At 41.5% G+C, this 23,837-nt stretch overlaps 1 protein-coding gene across 6 annotated transcripts in view; it reads right to left on the reverse strand.

Annotated features, from left to right (window-relative positions):
- Positions 1–23,837, reverse strand: part of PALM2AKAP2 (PALM2 and AKAP2 fusion) — a 266,196-nt gene that overhangs the window by 215,918 nt on the left and 26,441 nt on the right. Inside the window, exon 1 of one of the 6 annotated variants that reach the window (XM_074533559.1) lies at positions 180–444. The exons of the other annotated variants lie outside the window; for them this stretch is intronic. Coding sequence (XP_074389660.1) covers positions 180–407 — 228 coding nt within the window. The 5' untranslated portion in view covers positions 408–444. Of the gene's footprint in view, positions 1–179; positions 445–23,837 lie in introns of those variants that run through there. 6 annotated transcript variants of the gene reach the window in all.

The raw sequence follows: 23,837 nt of genomic DNA on the forward strand, positions 1-23,837 counted from the left end.
AGAAAGAGAGAGAGAGGGAGAGAGAGGGGAAGAGACAGAAAGAGAGAGAGAGAGAGAGAGAGAGAGAGAGAGAGGGAGAGATATCTCGTCAGAGAAATGGAGGCTTTAAGGGTAGCAGATTCGTAACAGCATGTAAGCAGTCAAACACATCTGTACAGATGTCACCAGTCCCATTTCACCTGCTCCTCTGCCTGCTGGTATGCAAACAGCAGCGTCCTGGGAAGATGCCAGCCCCAGACTGGCTGGTTACTTGCCAGTAGGAGAAATTCTCCTCGCTTGCTCCCAGCAGCCGGAGCAGCAACAGTGCACAGTCCCAGAGGAGGGGAGAAAACAGGCATAACAGCTAAGAGAGAAGTTAAAGGGACAAAGATGTGATTTTCCATTTGACATGCTGGGGCCAAAACCATGGATAGTGGGGTGCACTCTTGTGACAGCAAGATGTCACAAAAGCAGGGGTGGCATAATGGAGGAAGAGAGCAGTCTGCAGACCTCATTTTTCCCCAGCAGGGTTGGTGGTAAGGCTTTCCCTAGACTCAACAGGGGAAGATGTTTCAGCAAGATTGCTGGGATTTACATAAAAAGTAAATGGGATTGGTAATGTCCCGCTGTCTGTGTTTAACATTCAAGTCACCAGCCCATGCCAGCAGCTGGCCCTTACCAGCTCCCTAAGCTGGAGTGACCAAGTGGTGCCAAGGACAGCAGAGTCCTGTGCACAGCTTAGCTGTTACAGCCCTGCTCATCGCCACTCGCCTGTGCCCAGGCTGCCCCTTCAGCAGGCAGCAGACTCTCTCAGGTGTTTCAAGAGGAGAATGACCTGCTTTTCCCCCTGCAACACCTTCCTCTTAAGCAGGTAAACTCTTTGCTTTTGTCAGCCTTCTGCACTTTCTTGGGAGCATTTCTCCTCATCCATCCATCCATCCATCCATCCATCCATCCATCCATCCATCCATCCATCCATCCATCCATCCATCCCCATCCTGGACGAGGTTCCCTCTCCTCAAGACCTTTTCTCATTTTAGATTTTGCAGCCAAGACAGAAATACTGAGTAATAAATGAAGGCAGTCAGCCTCTGTTTTTACTGGAACAATGGTTTTTATTTCTTATCTGCAAACCTATTTTTTTTTGTTATTTAAATATTTCAGTAACTGTAAGGTTGGGTTTGAAAACATTTGGGGATTCCTTAAATCCACAAAATAGTTCTTCTTACTTATTTCTAAGTGTCCCACTGATGCTCTGGGAATTCTCTGCTTTCCAGGGATTTCAAGCCTTCATGCCTCATCCTTAAGAGTATATGATAAGATTCTGCCTATGCAGAATTAATCATCTTTATGCTGGATGTCAAACAAGGCATTTTGGGAGGAAAACATTACTTTTACAAGGAAGATCAGGAAACTTCAAAAAAATTATTAGTTAATGTCAAGTTCACTAAAAACAAAGCCTGGACCACTTCTGCCAAAGAGCTAGATGCCAGAATGGTGATGGAAAGGCTGGACTAATGAACCCATAAGAAGCAGAATAGCTAGATGTTGCATACACTAAGCTGTTCTGTAATGTTTTGCACACTCTTACATGCTGATTTTTCGTTTAAATCTACATTTACACACACAGTCCGCATTGTCTGCAACATGTAAGACTACTGCTGAACAAAATATATCCTCATAGAATAGAATCCTAGAATCATGGAATGGTCTGTGTGGGAAGAGACCTGAAAGACTATCTTGTTCCAACCAACCTGCCAAGGGCAGAGTCACCTTTCACCAAAACCTGTTGCTCAGGGCCCCATCCAGCCTCACCCTGGACTCTCCCAGGGCACCCAAAACTTTCAGGCAACCCGTTCTAGTACCTCACCACCCTCACAGTAAAGAATTTCTTCCTAACATCTAATCTAAAGCTACTTTCTTTTGGTTTGAAGCCATTTCCCCTTGTCCTGTCTCTACATGCTCTTGTCAAAAGTCCCTCTCTGTGTTTCTTGTAGGGTCCCTTCAGGTATGGGTAGGCTGAAATCAGTTCATGCCTTCTCTTTTTCAAACTGAGAAATACCAATTCTCTTAGCCTTTCCCTAGGAGAGCTGCTCCATCCCTCTAATCATCCTGTTGGCCCTCCTCTTGCTCTAACAGATCTGCTGAAGTTGTTATAGAGTAGGAAAATCAGAATTTCCAGTAACTAAAATGTTACAAACCTTGACATCTCACTGGTCACACACAGAAGACAGTTTTCATTTATGCACATACAGGCATACAGAATTTTTGTGCACCTTTAAAAATCCTTCTGATAAAGAACTGTGATCTGTGGATCATCACTCCTATCCTCCAGTCTGCATTAGCCCTTTCCAAACTTGAAGTGAATAGCGTATTAGATGGTTATGGGCTTAAAACCCCAATATTATTCAGGGACATTTCTTGCCTTTTTTTTCATTCTGTGACACTAACAGCATACATGGAGTCTGAAAACCAGAATTTGTTTTCTGTTTTGTTCTCAAACAGCTGGTCAGACATGGACCAGAATAAAGCTGTTCTAAAAGCTGTTGCAGTAATGGCCTAATATTCTTAGAATAAGGATAATTCTGCCCTTTTATTCAAACTGGCCAGGCGAAAAAATATTGGATTTCATATATGTAGGCATTAACACCCCACATTTGACACTCCATAGGCCAGCATAAGGGACACACATCTTCACTGCTAAGTGATCTAGATTGATAAGTGCGTCTATATATATATATATATATATATATATATATATATATATATACACACACACACACATATGTTTATACATAAGTTTGTATGCACGCACACACATACACATAAATATATATATACACATGTATATGTGTATGTATTCTACCGTCCACAAAGAACTTGCTACTAAAATATGTAATAGAAACCACCACTATAGATCCTTTGGCTGGTTATGTCATGCTGTATAATGGATGTGACAAGAAAGCCTTATAAAAGATAGATGAAAACTCCTTTTCTTTTTGAGAAAGGGAAAGCACTTAGAGTATTTTCCCTGTAGGCAGCAACACAGCAGGCACTAAAATACTTGAACTACTTACTAACTAGTGGATTTCTGTGGAGTTAAATTGGAATATTGCTCACATTTCCATTTCACTGGCATTCAGACAGCCTGAGTGTGTATGCCTTTATCCTCTGATTTTATACAAGTTATGGCTGAGAAATATGAAAACAAAAGTACTCTTTCCCCCCGCCCCGAAAGACTGTGCAAATCAATCAGCTATCAGGGCATTCCGCCTTCAGGCCACTATATCACATTGCATTTAGGTTTATCCCATTCACTGAAGCTTGGGACTATATGAGTACCTGGTTTATGTAAGCAGGTTTTAGAACAGTAGAAGAATGGACTGGACCACAAAAATCCTACGAAACTCATCATGTCAAGGTTTTAGACATGATGTCATCCTCCACTTTAACAGTCCTCTAATTCAGTAGTTTACTGAAAATGTGGGATTTGAAGCACATTTGAGCATTTGTTAAAGCACTTTTCTATGAGTAACCCAATACATCTTCCGCATTACTTTGTCCATCTTCTTACAGAAAACTTTTTTTTCTAGGTATTCCTGCTAAATTACAAATTTCTAAGGGTCCTGGCACCAAGAAAATAAAAGGCTTGCTTTAAACAAAAAAGTTTACTCCAGAAACTGGATTGAAGAGAGGTGGAAAGACTGGAACTAGTTTTATTGTGATTGTGGCATGTTCAAAGGAAAACTCTTGTATCTTTCTGAGGTGTGCTGCTTTTTTAAGAATACAGATAGTTGTCACAGATAGTTACCCTTCCAAAATGGTAGAGGAGTTCCATTTGGGAGGTAGTTTTAGGGTACTCTGAATATTTGAGATATTAATGAGCAAAACAGGATTTAACTTTTGCATCTGTCACTTCACCAAATTACAGGGAAAATGAGAAAGCTAAAATACTTTTTTTTCCCCACTCAGATCTACAGGATGGGAAAAGAAGAGAGGTCAAACAGGAAGTTGATTCATGTTGTGGAAAAATGAGATTTGTATTCAGGCATTTATACATGGATGTACAACCTGTATTATTTATTTATTTTAATTTATAATAAATTTATATCCAAGAAAGTAGATTTGGAAAGGATTAAATTCTTAGCACTAAAGTTGGTCAGGGGCATCTTCCTACTGCTAAAAACCAAATATATGAGATTGTCAGTAAGAATCCTTGCACTTGGAAGAGCAAGAGGCATTGGGAGGATCAAATAGAGATCACTAAAATCATAGAAACAGCCAGCAGACATTTCTGCTCACTGTGTTTCCACAGAGAGGAAAAAAGGGCCATCAAGTGAAACAGGATGGGGCAGGTATGAAGCCAATGCAATGGTCTGCTGTGGAAATCCATGCCTCAGGATGCTGTGGGTTCTAGAATGTGATGGATGTCCCAGGGGAGCCTGGGGACAGTCAAAGAGAAGGAATATCGTGAAGACAGCTTACTACAGAAACTGAAATACACCTGGTTCAGGAAGCCCCTGAACCACATATAATTTTAAGGTCTTCTGCTAAGTTTTTGTAGGTTTTTATCTTTCTTTCTTGTTAATCTTAACAACTACTGACTTTCTTGTCTGAATAGTGCATTACATTGATCAAAACAACCTAGAGTTTAGTATCACATTTGTCAAACTCTTTCAGTCAAAACAACTAAACAAGCACAAACTAGTGCCACGAATTACAAAAAACTCAGACCCAAAGCAAGTATAGGATCTTGAAGAAAACAAGTTATACCAAAACTAATCTCTGTAATACTGCAGTCAGAGAATCCTTCATTTTTCCATTACAAAATAATCTTTGTTCTTGCTTATAAATCTGACTGCAGAGTGTGGGAATACAGAGATTACTCAGCCCACCAAGCCATAACTGTCTGTGGAGAAACATGCACCTCTACCAATCCTTGGGGCAGTAAAGAGCTGGTAAAGCCCTTTGATCTACTTGCACTGGCAGAATCATCTGATTTCTTTGCTTTAAAGCCAGCTCAGCCCTGTGGAGAAAGCACACCATGAAGCAGCACGGAAGCTAAGCACTATTTGATTGACCTCACTGTGAAAATACAGGCCTAAAATTGATGTCAGGCTAAGGCTCATGGTACAAGTATCCAAAAGAACATGCTGGGATAAAAGAAAACATCCCAAACTCAACAAAAAATCCAACAGAGGTCATGTGAGCCTTGAGGAGAAGGGTGGCACATCACTGCATCAGTAGTTTCAGAGGTTGAGGTTGTTTTCTTTAATCCCATTAAAATCATCCTGCATGCCAAGCAAGCATCCAGCTTGACACAGAGGTTGTGACAATACAAATGTTGTGACAATGTTTGTCTGTTGTGACAATGCAAAATAAATGCACCTAAAAATGGCACAACTGGAGGAGAACTATAGTCTTCTTAAAAGCAAGGAAAACAGTTACAAAAAACTGTTATCAAAGAATTACATTATTTCTTCAGCAAGTGACTATTTTCTTTGCTCTGCCTGATTGATAGATATTATTCCCCGTGTATTTAAAACTCAAATATTTTTAGGGTGGAAAGTGGGGAAGAAAAAAAAATCCAAGCAAAAGAGCTCCTGATATCTCATTTTTCTATTGCCATTTCAGAGACACAGAGAATTTTGGCAGAACACTCTGGGTTCTGCACAAAATTTCAACCTGCAGTTGTCGTAATCCCAAAACTCCACTCCTCAGGGAAACTGAAACTTTCACAGGGTGGTGGTGGTCACCATTTTCACTGTGGTGACTACATGTGTCTCATAAGTTAAATCAAATCTGTATATTTGTTTTCTCTTTTGCTGTTTGGAGCAACGGTTCACAGGAAAGAAAACATTGAGAGAGACAGGTTACTTTACTCTCTTCTTTTTCTCTCCTTCCCCCCCCCCCTTTCCCTCTCCCCCTCCCCCCTTCCTCATTCATGCCAGGTCACCTCTTTATTTTCCCCTTGTGCCTGAAAGCAGGAAACTCTCCTGAGACCAACCATACCTAGCAGTTGCAACGATGCAGCCCAGTATTGGCAGCACTTTGCAGACTCCAGTTGTGAATGTTACCTGCTGGTGTGAACAGCAGGCAGCACAAATCACAGCACCAGAACAGGCAGAACTGAAGCAGAGACACTCTTATATCAGAATACACACACCTCCAAGGATGGTGGCAAGATGGATCATCTCCTTTTGGATTATCAATGCCCACCTTCAATACTTGCTGCCAATTGTCTGCATGACTATTCTTGGTGAAAATCATGTTACATATAGCCATGCAGACTCTGTAATTGCAAGCTGGGGGCTTGTCTGGTTTGTCCTGTTTTGAGCACTGGGAAAAATATATGTTGTTTCCAATTATTGGAAATGACTCTTGCTGCAGCTCCTCTCCTGCCATGCTCCAGGTAGAATCAAGCCTTTGCTTGTCTTGAGATCCATTTTTTCTCTGCAATTACATGATCAACAAGACATAAATGTAAGCTACTGGCTTTATTCCCTTAGGCATTTTCCTGCAAGACCCTCTCTGCCCTAGTTCCCTGAAATCTCATGGCCACCTCCCTAAGCTTTGTTTTGCTTGAAACATGAGCGAGGGCCAACTTCCCTGCACTTGTATACTGGAATACAGCTCCTGAACTTAAGAGAACTGCACTCTCTGCTTCTGTGTAGCATCTAAAAGACTGACACCCTCCTTCACTTACACTTCTCCTGTGCAGAAGGCTTATTTCTGAAAACACAGTCATTATTTCAAGATTCCTAGGTGCCCAAGACCTTGGTAGCCCACCTTACTGGACCACCTTGATACCTAATTGAAGCAAGTTGTATGTTGGAAAGTTCTAGATGGGATGCAGGGATAGCAGGATACAGCCTGCTGCTGCAATGATTTTCATTATCTTCTACAAACCCACATACTTTGTGATAAAGCTGTGTCCATTTCCATTACTCCAAGCAAGAAGCAGATGGGTTATAGAGGAATGAACAACAGGAGTTCTCAACTGCACAGATGCAGCAGACAAATGCCTCAGGGGAACAAATGAAATCCACTTAAAATTGGTAAGGGCTGGGTTTAGCTCCCTTCCTCATGCCTGCTCTTTCCACAGTTGTACACACAGCAGGAAGCAAAGCTGAGACTGGAGACAAGGTGAACAACTCATGACCAGCTATGCCCTCTACCTCCTCTCTTGTGAAACTGGTATAAAACGAGATTATTGTCACAAGGGTTGACTCTCATTACCCAGACAGCTTGCCACAGCACGCACCAAATGACATGGCATGTTTGTATTGTATATTAATTCACCAAGTCAGAACCAGGTAACAGAGTAACTAGAAGAGCCTGGAAATTATGGAAATGCTTTGTTTTTCATATATTGAACCTTACCTTTAGCCCCTGCTAAAGGTAAGGCAGAATTACTTGCAATAAGGTAACTTTCACTGAAACTTTGCATCTCTTTTCCCTACTAGTGAGGGTCAGAGAAGTTACTTGCTTATGCACAAAGTAAGGGTGATTTGAGAGACCAAGGGTGGTAAAGTGACATGGGTACCAGCAACCAACCTAAATGTTCTCCCAGTAAAGGAACAAATATTTCTGGTCTGAAGGCCCCTTTATTGATCATTTTTGTCACCTGCATGCAGAATAATAGTTCTTGTAAAATTTATTTGGTCTATTTCATCTAAGAGTTAGGGCTGATTTTGCACTATATCAAAGGATGGGGTTCTCCTGTGCTGACCTGCTAAAGCAGATGGAATAGCTCTGCTTCCACATGTGTATTGCCCCTAACACAGTGTTCAAGCATGAGACATGAAATAATCAACTGGTCTGTTTGGGATATCAGAGGAGGAGTTTGTAACCCCATAACACTAACTGCAGCTCAGGGCTTTTGAATGATGAATATTTCCTGACTGCCACAAACCCACTACCCACTGCCAATGTCATAGCTGAGACTATGCAAGTCAATACTGTCCAGGAGGAGTAGGGATCGTCTCTACGATCTGGTGAGGACAGCAATTCCCACAAATCTCTAAAGGGCTGCAGCAAAAATTTCAGCTGCTCTGTGTGCTTGTAATTATAGCTCTCTGGTCACTGAAGGAAACCACTATGATGCACACAGACAATGACTGCTTAATTAAAATCACCATGCATCTCAAACAACAAATAAAAGGATGGCACTTCTCCCAGAACAACAGCCCTTACCAAAAACTGATGAACACGGGAAGGAATTTCCTTTTCAAAAATTCCCTCATTAGCAATTTTGAAAGGGGACATAATGGAAAAATATCTCATTGAGATGGTGAAGTAAAATTATTTGAGGACAAAACATGGTTTCTCTGGTATCCCATAGGGAAATCCCCACTTTGATGGACCAGTAATACCCATTTTTATGCAACTCAGATATTATATGCAAATCTTCCTTTCACTGAATGCTACTGGGTCAGTGGAAACAGCTTCAGGTCTAATACATGGGCATTTTTGACTGGGCCACCACTATAATGAGTCCTTGAAGTATGAAAAGTTTTAGTGAACTTCCCTTCTTTCCTCCCATTTCTGAAGTGAATATGGACTGACACCTACAGATGCTGCTTCCCTTCAGCTGCTGACAGGAAAAAAAGTCTCACTTTCCTGTGCATTTACAATTTGATCGTGAGCATCAGCTCTTTAGTGGCTGCTGGGAGGTGACCAGGAGGATCCTTTCTGTGAGATGTGACAATGAAGCAAACAGTTACCATATAAATGTCAGATTCCCACCTTCTATTAATTCCATCAGCATGTCTTCCAGAACTTTGAAGTTTTTACACTAACCCTGAAAATGGGTAAGAGCTGGAGGTTACCTGAGTACAGAAGCAACCTTCTCTGGAAAGAGTAATTCTCCAGAGTTATTTCTGGAAAGGGCTCAAAAACTGTATAGAGCCTGTTAGTATAAATCATGAAATGATTTATCCATTATTCTGGATAATCCTTAATAGCAGTTATAAACGACAGGCAACTACACCTCATTACCTAGTGCCAACTACAGCTAACCTCCAAGATGATACATATAGCTTTCTAGCACTGACCTTCTCCTACTGCAGCCTGAGCTAGATGAAAAATTCTGTCTTCATCTAACAAATTGCCTTTCTTCCTAAAAATAAGGTGAATTTTCTAGATTATGTCACGCAGAATAAAATCTGAAACTTCTATTTTCTCTAGACAAACAGCAAAATTCTCAAATAAGCTACTTTTTAATAAAATATTTTTTCTCTGTATTTTTCTTAAAAATATATTTTGGGTAAGGAATGTTAAGCAGACTTTACATTCTCATTCACAAAAGTAAACAATAGGGAGTTTCATTAGGCTGAGTAGACTACTTGTAGAAAATCAGTTCATTAACTTTCCCTACTCTCATGTTGCTACTAACTGGCTTTGGTGTAAATCCATGCCATTCAATGTCTTTCACTGTCTGCTGCTGAAAAGAAGAAAGCTAGGACTTGGTCTGTGGGCATAATTTAATCACATTTCCACAGCTTCAAATAAAAGTCTCTTGTTTACCCTCATGCCCCATACACTCCTTAAATACCTCTTTATACTGCCAGTGAGGCTGTTGTAAAGCCTTACTGTAAAGGTGGAAACACCTCTGATTGCAGCTGAATATACAGAGAAATTCCTATACAAGGTTTATCTAGAAATGAAAAATAAATCACAAGGATTTTAAGGCATCCAAGCTGAAGCTATAATTGCTTATGCTGGTTTCCCCCTAAGCAAATGTCTGGTGAGGATCTCCATGCATTATTTTTCACTTGGTAAGAACTTAGATTAGAAATACCAAGACTGGGGTAACAGTAGAATTTGTTTCCCTCTTTATACATTTTAATTGCAGATATGACAAGCATGTTCACCTCAATAAATATAAAACTTCCCCAAGACATAGCGCATGAAGTGGGAAGAGGAAATTGGATTTTCTGCAGTGGAAAGGGAACAAACTCGTCTATCTGGTTAGCACAGAGCAATGGCCAGGATCCACAGGGCTAATTCTGGTACTTGAATCATATTCAGCTTTTTGCTTGTTATTTTCAAAGCACTGGTAGAAAAGACCCAAAAGAAGGAATTAATACATAGAGCTGGGGTTTGTGTTTTGATCCTTACATTCTGACTGAATTAGCAAATTGTTTCAGAGTCTCAGTGCCTCACATCAGAATATTCTTACTGAGGCTTCCTCCCTTTGCCTTGTGTGTGGCAGCTTGCCCGCTGGCCCTGAGGCTTTCAGCACTGACCGATGGGGCACCCCAGCCCCTCTCCTCGTGTCACAGGGCCATGCTTGGCAGATGTACTGCACGGGGATCCTCTGCTGCTGAAAAGCGCTTCTCATTTGTAAGATAAAATTATTAGGTCAAACCCCTATCTTTAAGCTTTTGTCCAATCTAGGTTGTTAGCTAAGGATACTTATATTGTCTAATGCTCAGAGATCTGCTATCATATGTGGCAGTTGTTGGTGTCACAACTACTTTCAGTCCTAACTTCTGTACTCAGGAAGAGTACAATTCTACATTCATGCCTGTATTTACAGAGAAAGGAAAGAGGGAGAGAACGTCCCTTACGAGCACGGTGTGATACAATTCAGAGACTTGCCACCTTCTATCTGCCAGTAGCCTTCCAAACTGGTGATGCTAATGAGACAACACACCAGTTCACAAACCACAGTTCTGGCTAAGTTTTCCTTTCTTCCTGAAGCAGCTGTAGAGAGTTGGGTTCCTCTTGCTTTTTGACCTGCTCTGGAGATCTTATACATTTGCACCTTGTGAAGACCCACACAGGTCTGAGAGGGCACAAATGCCCCTCTTCACTTAGGGGGTAACTCCATGGCTGTCACAGAGAATGGTGGAGCTGTTGGACATGCCATTTCTGTCTCCTCTCCAGTCAGTCACGATAGTCACATTACTTCAACAGAGAACACAGAGACACCATTGACCATAAATGAAGAACCTGATCCTGACTGGGAGAGTAGATACATCCATGTGCTTGGTAGAAAAGCATGCTGTGATCCAAGCACGCTAAAAATCCTACCCAGCCTTGACCTTGGCATCTTGCCTTTGTAGCACATAAAAGAACTGGCTTCATTTCCAGCTTGCTTATGGAAAGCTTATTTAATCTGACAGGTGTAAGATCACATGCCTCAACACTGAACCTTAGCAGTATGTGGGTGGAATTACTGCTATGTCATTCCTTTAGGTCAGGCATCCCAACGCTCTCTGTGTGAATGGGAACAGCTGGGACATTACACTACTTATTGCCTAACAAATTCATCTGCTAGCCTTCTCCCTTCACCATCAAAGGCAAAGACCACCCTGGCAATTCAAAGGGACCCTGGCAATCTGGTCACATCAAGTAAGGACTGGTAAGCACACCAAACCTGTGAAAAGTGCCTGACTGTTCTCCAGGAGCAGATTAGCTGGAGATCCTCAAGGTAGGATGCTCATCACTGCAGGCCACTGGCAGCATGCAGAGGAGTACACAGCGTCATTCTGCTGTACTGATGGGGGACACCCTAGGCAGAGCAACAGAAAAACACAGCCTGGATCTCACCACCTCAATGCTTGGCTCCAGAACACAAACCCATGTAGAGATGGCAAATTTCTGCTGTGCCATCAGAGGTTTGTCCCCTTCAGAAAACTGCCTGCATTTTTCTGTGATTTGCATCCCTGCTGTGAAGTGCATCTGGGAGTTCACAGCTCCAGGTCATCTCAGTGACCCATATGCCCTGCTGTGTAGTTTGTGTAGGTTTGTCTGCCCAGGTGCTCATGGTTTGTGGAGATCTGAATACTTGTCTAGTTTGGAGGAATTTCACACTTATCTGACAAACAAACCTGACAGGTTTATAAAACTGTAAACCATTTGAACAGCTTATTAAACAGCAATGGGTGTACCAAAAAACCCCAAACCAAACCATGCAGCTAGCAGAAGAAGCTTCAGAGATGTAGGTTGATTCTTGCCTCTTCCTGCCTGCCTCCTCCAGTCAGAGTAATGTGGCCTCATCTACTGAATGACATTTACAAGATGTCATGTAGGTGCTGTTTAACTGCCCCTGTGCAACTCCTCTGTCTTTATCGGGGCATTCTGCAGACCTCTGCATAAAGGAGGCCTAACTATTCTACATCAATAGATGTTGAAACCATTCCTTCTTCTTCTTCCATGGAGCATTTCTGTCAGTTTTGCTCTTCCATTAACTTGAAAATGCATCTCTGCAGCAATTCCTTCTATGAAGTTAGAGGAGGGAGAGGATGCAACTGCAGGTACATCCCTTCTCAAAAGTCATATACCTTCTTCCCTCTACCGTCACTCCATCTGGACATGGCAGAAGAACACATAATTTTGCACATATGAATGTCCTTAAGGAAGGTCAGATCCTTCTCTGAGGCTGCCTCAGAAGGCTTAGCACACTCCTTAAAGCTTTGTCTTTTTAAAATCAGTAGCTTAGTCACCTCCAGGGATTCAGACAACATAGTCAGTGAATAGTCATCATCTGCTGCAATCTTCAACAAGTTGCTGTGCACACCCCTGTAGGTGTCCCTGTTGAAGGATCTTATTTAATTCAGATCTATGTGAAATGTATGTTTCTCTCTACTCAGCAACTGGATTAAGGTGAAAAATACAGCAAGTTGTTATGGTTTGTAAACTCTGATTTCCTGCAGGAGCTTGTAGAAAAAACAAAGGTCTAAATTTCCAAGCTGGCAGCACTGTTGAAACCATGACAGAAGCCATGACAGCTTGCAGCAGAGTAGCAGGGTCCAAGGAGTGTACATTACCACCCTGGACTGTAGACTCTCTTCTACCTGGAAGGCATCCAGAAGCGTGATCTCTGACCTTTAATAAGGAAAGACCTTAAGAAAAGTGCTCAAAAGGCAAAAGATGCTTAAGTACACAGGCCTAAAGTGATGCTATACACCACTTAAACTGAAGAACCTGCCTCTCATGCCACAGTGTAAGGTTACACTGGGAGAATTCAACAGAATATTTGCTCCGTGCTTGCGCTAAACTATATCAACAACCATTCTCCATACTCTGTCCATAATAAATCTGGAAGTAAAAAGGTTTCTGAGGTGATGCTGCCTTTGCCCTAGCAGAACTAACTCTGCCAGCTTATAAACAGAGACACGTAACTTCCGAATATGTTACTGGCAAAGGTGGTCAGAGAGTCTGTATTGCATTGACAGAGTGATCATAGTGTCTCTGTTTTTACCTAGAAGTAAAGGAAAAAGGAGAGAGGTAAAGGGCCAACAGCTCCCCACCTAGTTTATGAAGGAATTTTCCAAGTAAGGAAATTCCTCCTATTTTTATTTATTTCAAACCAAGGTAAAATTAGATTCTTAAGCCTTTCTTCACTTTTTAAAGAAAACTACTGGCCTTCCATTTAACTACCTACATCTTCCACACAAATCTGTTTTCACCTTAATGGTTGTGCTGCTCCCTGAAAAACTGGACCCCTGCAGAGCCCAAATGGGACACAATTACAGGTTTGGGTATGGTGCCGCACGCAGCTGAGTCACTTGTCTTTGCAGGGACTGCAGAAGAGCATGTAAAGCCAACACCCAAGGTCCAATAAGAAAAGATGTACTCAAGACTTTTCTAGGCCTGGCAAGAGAGTCTAGGAGGAGTGCTGGGAATTTATTTCCTGGTACAGAAGACGGGTTGAAAAGTCCCTCTTCTCTGTGCATTAGCACTTATGTGATATGTAATCACTTACCTCTCACTTTAAAGAAATTCAAGAGAAGTTTTTCATAGCCTGAATGTTAGTGGACTTGTCATTCTGTAGAGACAGTAGCTACTGAGTTCTATACAAAATCCATTTCCCATAGCTCAAGTCAGCACCACATTTGGCTGCAAGTCCCCAACAGGCAGGGACCAAATAGTTCAACTGAAGAAAGGTCTTGGAAGCCTCAGTAAAGTCTGGTCGGAAAGACATTTTAGTTTTTGCTCACAGCTTGGAAAACCAGGATTTGGCTCCAGAAACCATATAAAATATTAAAATATTCACTTTTTGTAAGATCATTTAACAAGAGAAGCATCTCCATCCTTGACCATTCTTGATGATCACTGCTGTTTGTTTGTTGATCTCTCTTAGTCTCTCAGTCCATGGCAGAGACAACACAACCCACTGTATCTTGACTGAGCTTCCAACTGGTCTACCACCATAGACAGGAAACTTTATTTAGAATGAAAGGTCTTTGTGGAAAATACAGTGTCTGTAATCACACAAAATCTAATAGCAAGAGGTACTAATTCCCACCTAGGACTGTTATAGTGATTGTTGATTATGCTGATTGTTATCTCACAGACAGACATACACACTGTGCACAGGAGTTCTGTGCAAACTATATAGATTCCCGAATCCTGAGTCCAGACATATTGAAAACTTGCATTTTGTGAATTTTTGTCTCAGATCCTCAGACAGGTATCTTGCACAGATGTAGTGTCATGTTCCTCCAGGAAGGAACAAATGGAACTTACCTCAACTTTGCCCCCTGTCACATTTCACTATGTGAGCACAAGCACAGTGGAAGCTTGTAGGAAGGAAGAGCACACAGTGTTTGTCATTAAGCAATAATTAATAATTAAGCAATAACTGTACTAACTGTATTCCACCATGCCAGAGACAAACACACAAATTCAGTATGCTTTCTAACTGTCAGGCATAAAGTTTCTTGGAGGGGACAAATGATTTTCCACAAAGAGCTACTCAGGATTTATAACTTATTCAAATTATTTAAGTTTTTTTTTCTTTTTTCTTTTTTTTTTTTTTCTGTTGAAGGACATGAGTTTGTCACACTACCAAGCTATCAGTATAAATGCAAAAGAAAACTTTGAGAGTACTGTCACCAGGATTTTCAAATGGCTTCACCCATTACCTCTAATATGAACAGAATGAAGTCACTATGTGCACATCCCCAGCTCATACTCTTCCAGTGCATTAGAATAACCTTTACAGCCCACATCACTGATCTGGCAAGCATCTGTCTCTTGCACCACTGAAATAATCTGTAATCTACTTTTGACAAGGGTCAGCTTGCCTCCAAAATCACTGCTCTGCACAGCCCCTAGAAACAACAGATTTTCCCCATCAGAGCAACTAAAATGTTAAAGATGACAAGCTGCAAGATTGAATACATACCACAAAGAAAAGAGGGCACAACACTAAGGTCTTACAGCAAGCTGAGTTTTGCTTGGCATAGCATGCACGTTGCCACTACAATCAGGTCACAGCAAGGCAGCTAGCAGTGACAGTATTGAAACTCCTGTCCCTGAAATGCTGGGTTTTTCCTAGGTATCCCTCCAGTCAAGCAAGGATGAATTGACAGAAGTGCTCCAGCCTGTAGACAGATCACAGTGAATTCACAGGCAAGCAGGTTGCTCTGCAAAAGTGAAAGATGTAGCCTGAAGGAGTGGTACTACTGATCAGTACAAGCCACTCTGCCAGTGCTCTCCACAGTCCCCTGAAAATCAAATTAACAACTGCCTATTGCCAACCAGGGGTGGGAAGATGGAGACCTCTGTCCCCTTTTTGCATAGCAGATAGCCTACAAGAGCTTCCAAGATGGACACCTGAAGGTCAGGATGCCATCCAGAGGGACCTTGATAAGCTCAAAAAGTGGGCCCATGGGAATCTCATGAGGTTTAACAAGACCAAATTGAAAGTGCTGCCTGTGGGTCAGGACACTCCCAGTATCAGCACAGGCTGGGAAGAGAACGGATGGAGAGCAGCCCTGTGAGCAGGACTGGGTGTGCTGGTGGGTGAGAGGCTGGGCATGACCCAGCCAGGGGCACTCCCAGCCCAGAGAGCCAAACATGCCCTGGGCTGCATCCAGAGCAGCATGGGCAGCAGGGCAGGGAGGGGATTCTGCTCTACCTGGAACCTGCATCCAGCTCTGGGCTCCCAGCACAGGAAGGACACGGACCTGATAGACCGTCCAGAGGAGGCCACCAAGATGTTGAGATGGATGGAGCACCTCTCCTGTACGAAAAGGCTGAGGGAACTGGGATTGCTGAGTCTGAAAAAGAGGAGGCTGCAGGGTGACCTAATTCCAGCCTACCAGTACCTGATGCAAGATCCTACCTGATGCACCTGATCCTACAAGAAATACAGAGAGGGGCTTTTGACAAGAGCATGTAGAAATAGGACAAGGGGGAATGGCTTCAAACCAAAAGACAGTAGCTTTAGACTAGATGTTAGAAAGAAATTCTTTACTGTGAGAAGTTGTCTTGAAGTACTGCATGTCCCATCCCTGGGAGTGTTCAAGGTCAGGCCTGGATAGGGCTCTGAGCAACCTATTCTAGTGAAAAGTGTCCCTGGCATGGTGGTTGGGATGAGATGGTCTGTGAGGTCCCTTCCAACCCAAGCCATTCCACCACTCTGTGATTATAAGACTCCCATGAGCATGGGTGAGGGATAGGATGTGCTGGTAACAATCAGTAACATTACAAGCTCTTTCATTACTCTAATGTCTGAAGTGGCAAACTGCTGGGTCCCACTAGAGGATAAAGTGTTTTGTCTGCAAATGGCTACATTTTCTGTGTCTGGGTTTGATAGGAAGAAGGACACTCAACCTCTTGCCACCCTCCAAACAATCCAAACTCAAACTGTCTTCTATGTAGCTTGTACCACCTGAAGGAAGAGTCTGAAGAGAAAAATAGCTTTGAGTCTACTTTCGAGAGATGTCATAGAAAGCATCATAGTATCAAGGAGCTCTTTCTAGAGGTATCTCTACGCAAAATCTGGTTTGTGGTTCTATGACTTATATTAGCCTGCTCACCCCTGTTGTGAGCAACAGCACATAAAACCATCATTGATGAAGCACTTTTGTGAAAAGAAGGGAAAAAACACCAAATACTAGAATTAAAGGTATACGTCACAGAAAGAAGATTTTCAACCAAAGGCTAGGAAACCAGCATTTTTTCACCAGGTGCCTCCAGGCCCCAGATTTGCTCTGTTCTGTACTGTGGTAATCATGACAAAAAGCAAGCCTTTTCCTTGTATATTTCTTTCTGCCAAAGGCTCCCTTACCTCTCCCTATGGAGGAAGGGTCTCTTCCTCCATAGACATGGCTGTCATGGCCCTTACTTATAAAGGAAAGGTATTTATTCATCATAACTCTGCAAAGCATGTAGTAAGTCAGTAGGTTGTCTCTAACAGCTATGAGGAAGAGTAATAGGCAGCTGGAACACAATATAATCTTGTTTGCCACCCACAGAATATATAGTTTTCTCCCCATAATCTACTCTTTTTCTTCAGGAACTTCTACTTCAATGGCAGATTGCCAAGGGAGAATCCAGAAGAATTATTTTTTATAAATCATACCTTTGCTCTAGTGTTTCAGACATGAATTACAGGAATTTTTTCTGGCATAACAGCTGGTAGCAACAGCTGGATCCCATGCCCCTTCCCTGGAGCAGGAGTGTACCCCATAGCACAACTGGTCATTTAGTTCTAGATACCATCTTGCCAGGCTGTCATCACGTGGAAGGCAGAGCAGTAAGAGATTGAGGATTCTCTGTTTTTTTGTACAAGTTATTCTTGTATTGGGAAGTTGCAAACAGTGAGAAGATCTGCTGAGGACTATGCTGAAATCTTTTCATCATAGAGCAGCATGGCCAAAGGAAAATATCCTGAGGTATCAATACCAGAGAGAATTTGAGTATGAAGGGGAAGCACTGTCTACAGGTGATCTCCTAAAATTTTATTTAAAAGAAATTCTGATTCCTGGAGTCATGATTTCTCTTCTGGATTGCCTTGGGAGCTGCACAATGCTATGCCGTTCCTTGCATTTTAAGGTTTTATGTTAACAAATATAATATAGCCAGAAAAAACCAAGCATAATTTTTTCTGAGTCCTTCCCCACATTATTATTTTCTAGAAACCAATATAATTAAATAGGTCAGAGTAACTGATGATCCATAGAGTCTGCTTCCTGTGGGTGATTTATCACTTCTACTATTTTTGAGCACTCTTCTGAGAACTGGAGATATGTTTTGATAAAGATACCATCTTCTAGGCATGGATACAAATAGTGAGTCAGTCTATTCATATTAATGTCACAAGAATGACCACATCCAAGCCAGTATGAGGCAAAGGTCTCTGCAATGCATGTTTTCTGTTTGTTACCAACAATTTAATCTGTTTGCGTGAGACAATTAAGGGACCAGGCTAGACTCTCAGGCCATGCATATCACACTTTAATCCTGTTGCCAGGGTTTATGCCTCAAATATGTACTTTACTGGAAGATGCCTGTTTGTTTTCCTGTAACTAGCTTAGTAGAGCTGGTTATTCTACAGATCACACGGCTCACATTCCTCCTGGAAGTCATTTTGAGAGCTGCAATTTTCAGCAGCAACCTCAAATAAAAATTTCCTTAGGCAAAAAAATCCTCGTCCTGCTCTTCTCATCTTAGTGGATGTCTATTTCATGGTTTTTTGTGTTTGTGGGCCTTAAAGTTTAGCAAATAGTAAAATGGTGGACATTAAAGCAATTTCAAGAACAAAAGAGTCAGTATAGACAAAAAAGACTGTCAAATACTCTTGGATTACATACATCTGCTTTATGACTCACATCTCCAAATAATATTTTTCCTCAGCCTAGACTTCCTCCTAGTCTTCAGGCAATCCCTTTCCCTAATAAAGACACATTGCCCTTGAAGAGGAGCATGTAAGAACAGCACATGAAGAACTGACCAAGACATGGCAGATTTCACAGCACCTGTCAATTTTCCCAATGGCCCATGCCATAATTCCTTTATTTAAACTATAATTCCTTTTCCGTATTTATCTCAGTAACACAACTCAGGGCAATGGTTCCTGTGCAGCCTGAAGTTTACCACTTCCTTTTCATTCATTCTCCTTTTACCTGAATAAGGTCTTGCCCATATTTTTTCTTGTTTGCTTGTTTTGACCACAGCAGTATGAACAGGTCTAATAAACTTTGCCTCATTTCCTGCTGTCATATGGGTGTTTATGTGTTTATGAACCAATATGCAGATGTCACCAAAGTCCTTTTGCTAAATTGCAGAACTACAGTCCACCTATACCCCACCGTAATATCAGATCTTTTTTTCCTTTTTCATATGAGCAGTATTAATCCCTGATAATCTGCTTTAAATCCTGAGAATGACTAACAGTCTGCAATAGAAAATAGCAGTGCTGACTTCTGAATACCCACCTTTGCTCAGGGACCTCTGAATTGAACTCAACACAACCAAAGACTGCATCCCATTTATGCAAATGGGCCTGTACTCAGAGTACATAAAATAATAATAAAATATGGAGCTCTAAAACTCAAGGCTTTTACTTTTTCTATCATCATCTATTTTCATCATGGCCCTACTTCGGCTGAAAATGCAATGCCTTAGTGTTCCTTGAGGACACTGAATGGTATTAAGGCATTCTTTGTGGGACACTGGATGGCACTAGTATCCAAAATACCACTGCCAGCCCACCATTTGTTTCGCCAAAAACAAGACATTGACTTAAAAAATCTAAAGAGGCAAAACAGCAGTCCCTTGGCACCTGGTAACACTGCATCTAGGTCTGCCAAAATTGCACAGGTCACAGGAAAAGTGGCATAAACCACTGCAAAATATGTCACTTCACTGTTTGCTGCAGCTGTACAGCAGAAATTTGAGCTGCACAAAACCTTTGTGATCATACTGCTATACTTGAAAAGGTATTAAGAAATTGATTAATTCTGTTTAGATGTTGGATACATGCAACTCCCTGTGGACTGAATTAGGGGAGGAGGGAATAAATGAAAGTAGCATGTCACTTTCTTCTTTTCATCCATGCATTAGAAATGGTCTACCTACTTCTGCTATATTACTGCTTGGATAAAATCCTGTGGAGTTTTTTGTAAGCAAGGATGACATTGGAATTTGGTGAAATTATGCTGGACTAAAGGTAAGACAAGCATGCTACCCCTGGTCTCAATGGTGTTGATGGATGTGTTCACAGCAAAATTTCTCACTTGGATTTGAAGAGTGAGGTGCTATACTTTCATTTAAGTATTTTGTCTTAGGAAAGGCACTTGTTGTCTGATTCAGCCTTGTCCTCAATTTAGAGATAAAATGAGAAATGGGGATTTTCAAATTTGTTTTTTACCATGCAACACTCAAGACACACTGGAGACACTACAACTGGAACATCTCTTTTCAAGGACGAACAAATATAAACAATTTTACATGTGGTGTCTGCAAAGCAGCCATGGCTGAGTGGCAAACTTGCTTCAGTATCTCAACACATCAGGGCCTCTGCAAAGTGCTTAAAGCTCTGTGAAAAATCCATTATTTCCAATGAAATGGCAGCCAGGGCAGCAACATGCCATCCTTTTATACTCACCCAACAGGAGCCATTCTTCATTTTCCTTCACATCACAAATAGGGAAAGTTGTCTTAGATTTAATACTATCAGAATAGATGATAAGCCCAGAAAATGCTACATTTCAAACAGATAACCTATCTTTCAGCAACCACTTTGCCCATAAAGACACAAACGTAGGGGCAAAAGGAGAAGGCAGGAATGGTGAAAGAGAAGATGGTAAATATCAGCTACAACAGACAAAAGGGCTCTGTTGCAGAGTGCAAATGAAGCACAGCTGGTTTACAGCTGCACTGTATTCCCCTAGAAGGTAGGGCACTGGAGAAATGCTGTAATGCTTTTGTTACTGTCAGGATGGTACAACAGACTGGATGGACTGAATGGCCCTTTCTCTGATGCCCATAAAAATGATCATAAAAAATCCATTAGTTGCCTGCATCCTCGTGCATCCTGAGACAGGTTGTCATGCGTAATATGGTAGGCAGACTCTGCTGCTCTGCTTTCAAGGGATTCACAGGCAAAAGTCTTGGAGTAACATCCCAAAATCTGATTTTGAGGACAGACCAGAATCATTTCAGGCGGGAAATTGAAAGCAAAGATGAGAGTATTACGCTGGCTGCAAAGCAAGCTGGAACTATTGACAAGCTTTAACCTTTTAGCATCAGTGGGCTCGAGCCCACTCTGCCTGTCATTTTCTTAAGCTCATGGTTTCAAACCTGGCTCTATACAGTTTTTTGTATCTTCCCACCTAATGAATTATTGCATGAGCTTCCTGAAGACTGCACACAATTACATCATTACAACTCTCTCTCACTTTTCTTGGCCCATACATTCATGTCAATACCTCTATATCTCATTTCCTCCTTCCTGTGATTATAATTGAAAACTACTGAGATAAGATGGAATGATTATGAGTTCAAAGGCTTTTGACAAAAAGTACCCTGCTGTTTATGCCTCACTTGAGGAAGCTTTTGCATATTTGTGTCAGTCCCTTGTCTCCCTGAGATAGGTGTCTGGCTGCTGCATGAAATGGGGGCATGGTCTATAAAATGCAGTGGTACCAAAGCTGAAAGCGAGCTCCTTGTGTTTGCATTTGTTGTCTGAGATGACAAATGAAAAATAGTAACAGTTAACAATAACTATGCCTCAGACACAAGTCATTGTTTGTGCAGTGGAGGAAGCAGAGCATTCTGAAGTCTGGAGGCTCCTCCTTTGAGCTATTAAGATCTTAGCTCTATTCCTGATGTGATACAGTAGTCTCCTTCTAACTAGGATTGCGTATGATAAATTCTACCAACTATAAAAAGCTTCTAGAAGTGACTATGAAACGAAGAATATAATTTTTTCCCACCAGGAGTATATCATGAGCCACTCTGAGTGTAGATGTCAACAGCTTCTTTGTTGAATTTCTCCCAGAAGACTCAAAGCTGGGAAAAATCAAAAGCACCAGCTTCCTCCTTCTGAAGTTCTGCAAGAGCCTTTGAGGTTTTGCTATTAGCAGCCTCCTTCTGCAAACTGTTTATTCCAAGGAACATTCATTCCCCAAATTAAGGTCAGCTAAGGGTTTCCTTAAGGCAGCTGAGCCATTGTCATCTCTGCTGGAAGGGCCCAGACAGAGATGCAGCTTTGGGATTACTGTCACAGGCATGTGCTGTAGATGTGGCACAAACCCAAAACCTAACTTAAAATGCTGTAGTGCCAAAGGAAGCTCATGTTTTACTCCAAAGATAAACAACTGCTTTCTGTTGCTTTCCAAAAGCGGGATATCCATCTCTACATCCCACTAAGCTCATCAGGGAAATAACTGGTTTATCTTCCAACAAGAAGCTATACATGTGCTAGTAGGTTACACACCTAAAGATGAACTTGAAGGCTTTTTCCTCTGTGCCTTTCACACACCACTACAGCTGTTTGTACAGCACAATATATGACAGTCAAACTTTGCAGGTAGGCCTTGTGCTTTTCACCACAGCCAAGCTTCAACACTTCCCTGAAAATAGACTTTTGAACCTATATTAATTGATTCTACAATAATAAAAACCCCAGACCCTTTTTTTAGTTGCTTCACAAACTAAAACAAATAAAGAGAATTCTTTAACTAAATTTCTCTGTGGCTAGAAATTAACTGACACAGAGCTGGAGATTTCTATATGAGGGGATGTATAGATGACCTAAACAGAGTTATTACATAGAGATGTGATGCTCCTGTCGTGAGTCCAGCATAAAGTTACAAAGATGGTGAGAGGATTGGAGCATTTCTCTTACGTGGAAATGCAGAGGCAATGAGTCCTCTTCTGCTTGGAGAAGTGACAACACAGAAGGGACTTCACCAACATCTATAAATATCTGAGGGTAGGATATCAAGAGGATGGAGCCAGGCTCTGCTCAGTGATGCCATGCAATAGGGCAAGCAGCAGAAAGAGGAAGTTCCACCTGAACATGCAGAAGAACTCCTTTACTGTGTGGGTGACTGAGAACTGCAACTGGTTGCCCAGAGAGGTTGTTGAGTCTCCCACACTGGAAATACTCAAGCATTATCTGGACACAGTCCCGTGCAATTTGCTCTAGTGGTCCCTGCTTGAGGAGGAAGGTTGGGCTAGATGACCTCCAGTGGTCCCTTCCATTCTCATTCATCCTATAATTCTGTGATCAGGGACAGCCATCGGGGATCAGAAAGGCTTGAACGAGACTGTAGGTTGACAGACCAACAGTTTTTCCATGGATATCATCCAAAGAAGATGTCTAACATCTATCTGTGCATGAAACACATTTCCCCATACATAATGAAAACTGCAAAGCTCTTTTTGCTATTCAGCCTAAGTCCCAGATCTTAAAGATTACAGCACATGAGTTCAACTACTGCAAAGACAGGGTATTTTTTTCATCTTCTCCATCAAGCTTCCTGCACAGGTTGAGCTCTGCAAGTAATTTCCAGCAATTAATCAAAAAACAAGTCTGTGGAACACTACCTTCTGTTTTCCAGATATTTCCAGTCAAATTAACACTTAATTTGTCCACTTCCTATTCTCCTGCTAAGTTTTGTTATATTGGGGAATCCACATTATGTTGGCTAAAAGCAGTCATGAAAATGGATGATGGATCCGCAAATCCTTTGGCAATCCATTTTATGCACATTTTATACTGATAGTATCCCCACAGAAAAAAAAAAAAAAAACAACCTTCTTTCCTATATATAGTTATCTTATAGTTATCTAGTGTATCATCTCCCTTTTCTGTTTTCAATTTGTTATATAGGAACAAATGTTATCCATAAAAGCGTTTAATTTTTAAAAGTGAAATTTTTCAGAAGATTTTATAAAAATTTATTCAATAAACACAGAACTTTCCAAATACATTTTGCCTGGAACCTCAGTTCTCACCTTCCAAAGCAATGATCACTTAAAACCTATGTGAATGTAAGTACAGGCTCATATCTGCTTTCTAAAGGACTTCACTGTTGCAGCAATTACTGCTTTCCAGCTGCTTGCAACTGCCTTCTTTGGTCTGCAACTGTGTGTCTGCTCTG

Source organism: Zonotrichia albicollis, chromosome Z, assembly GCF_047830755.1.
Source record: "Zonotrichia albicollis isolate bZonAlb1 chromosome Z, bZonAlb1.hap1, whole genome shotgun sequence".
Taxonomy (NCBI): Eukaryota; Metazoa; Chordata; class Aves; order Passeriformes; family Passerellidae; genus Zonotrichia; species Zonotrichia albicollis.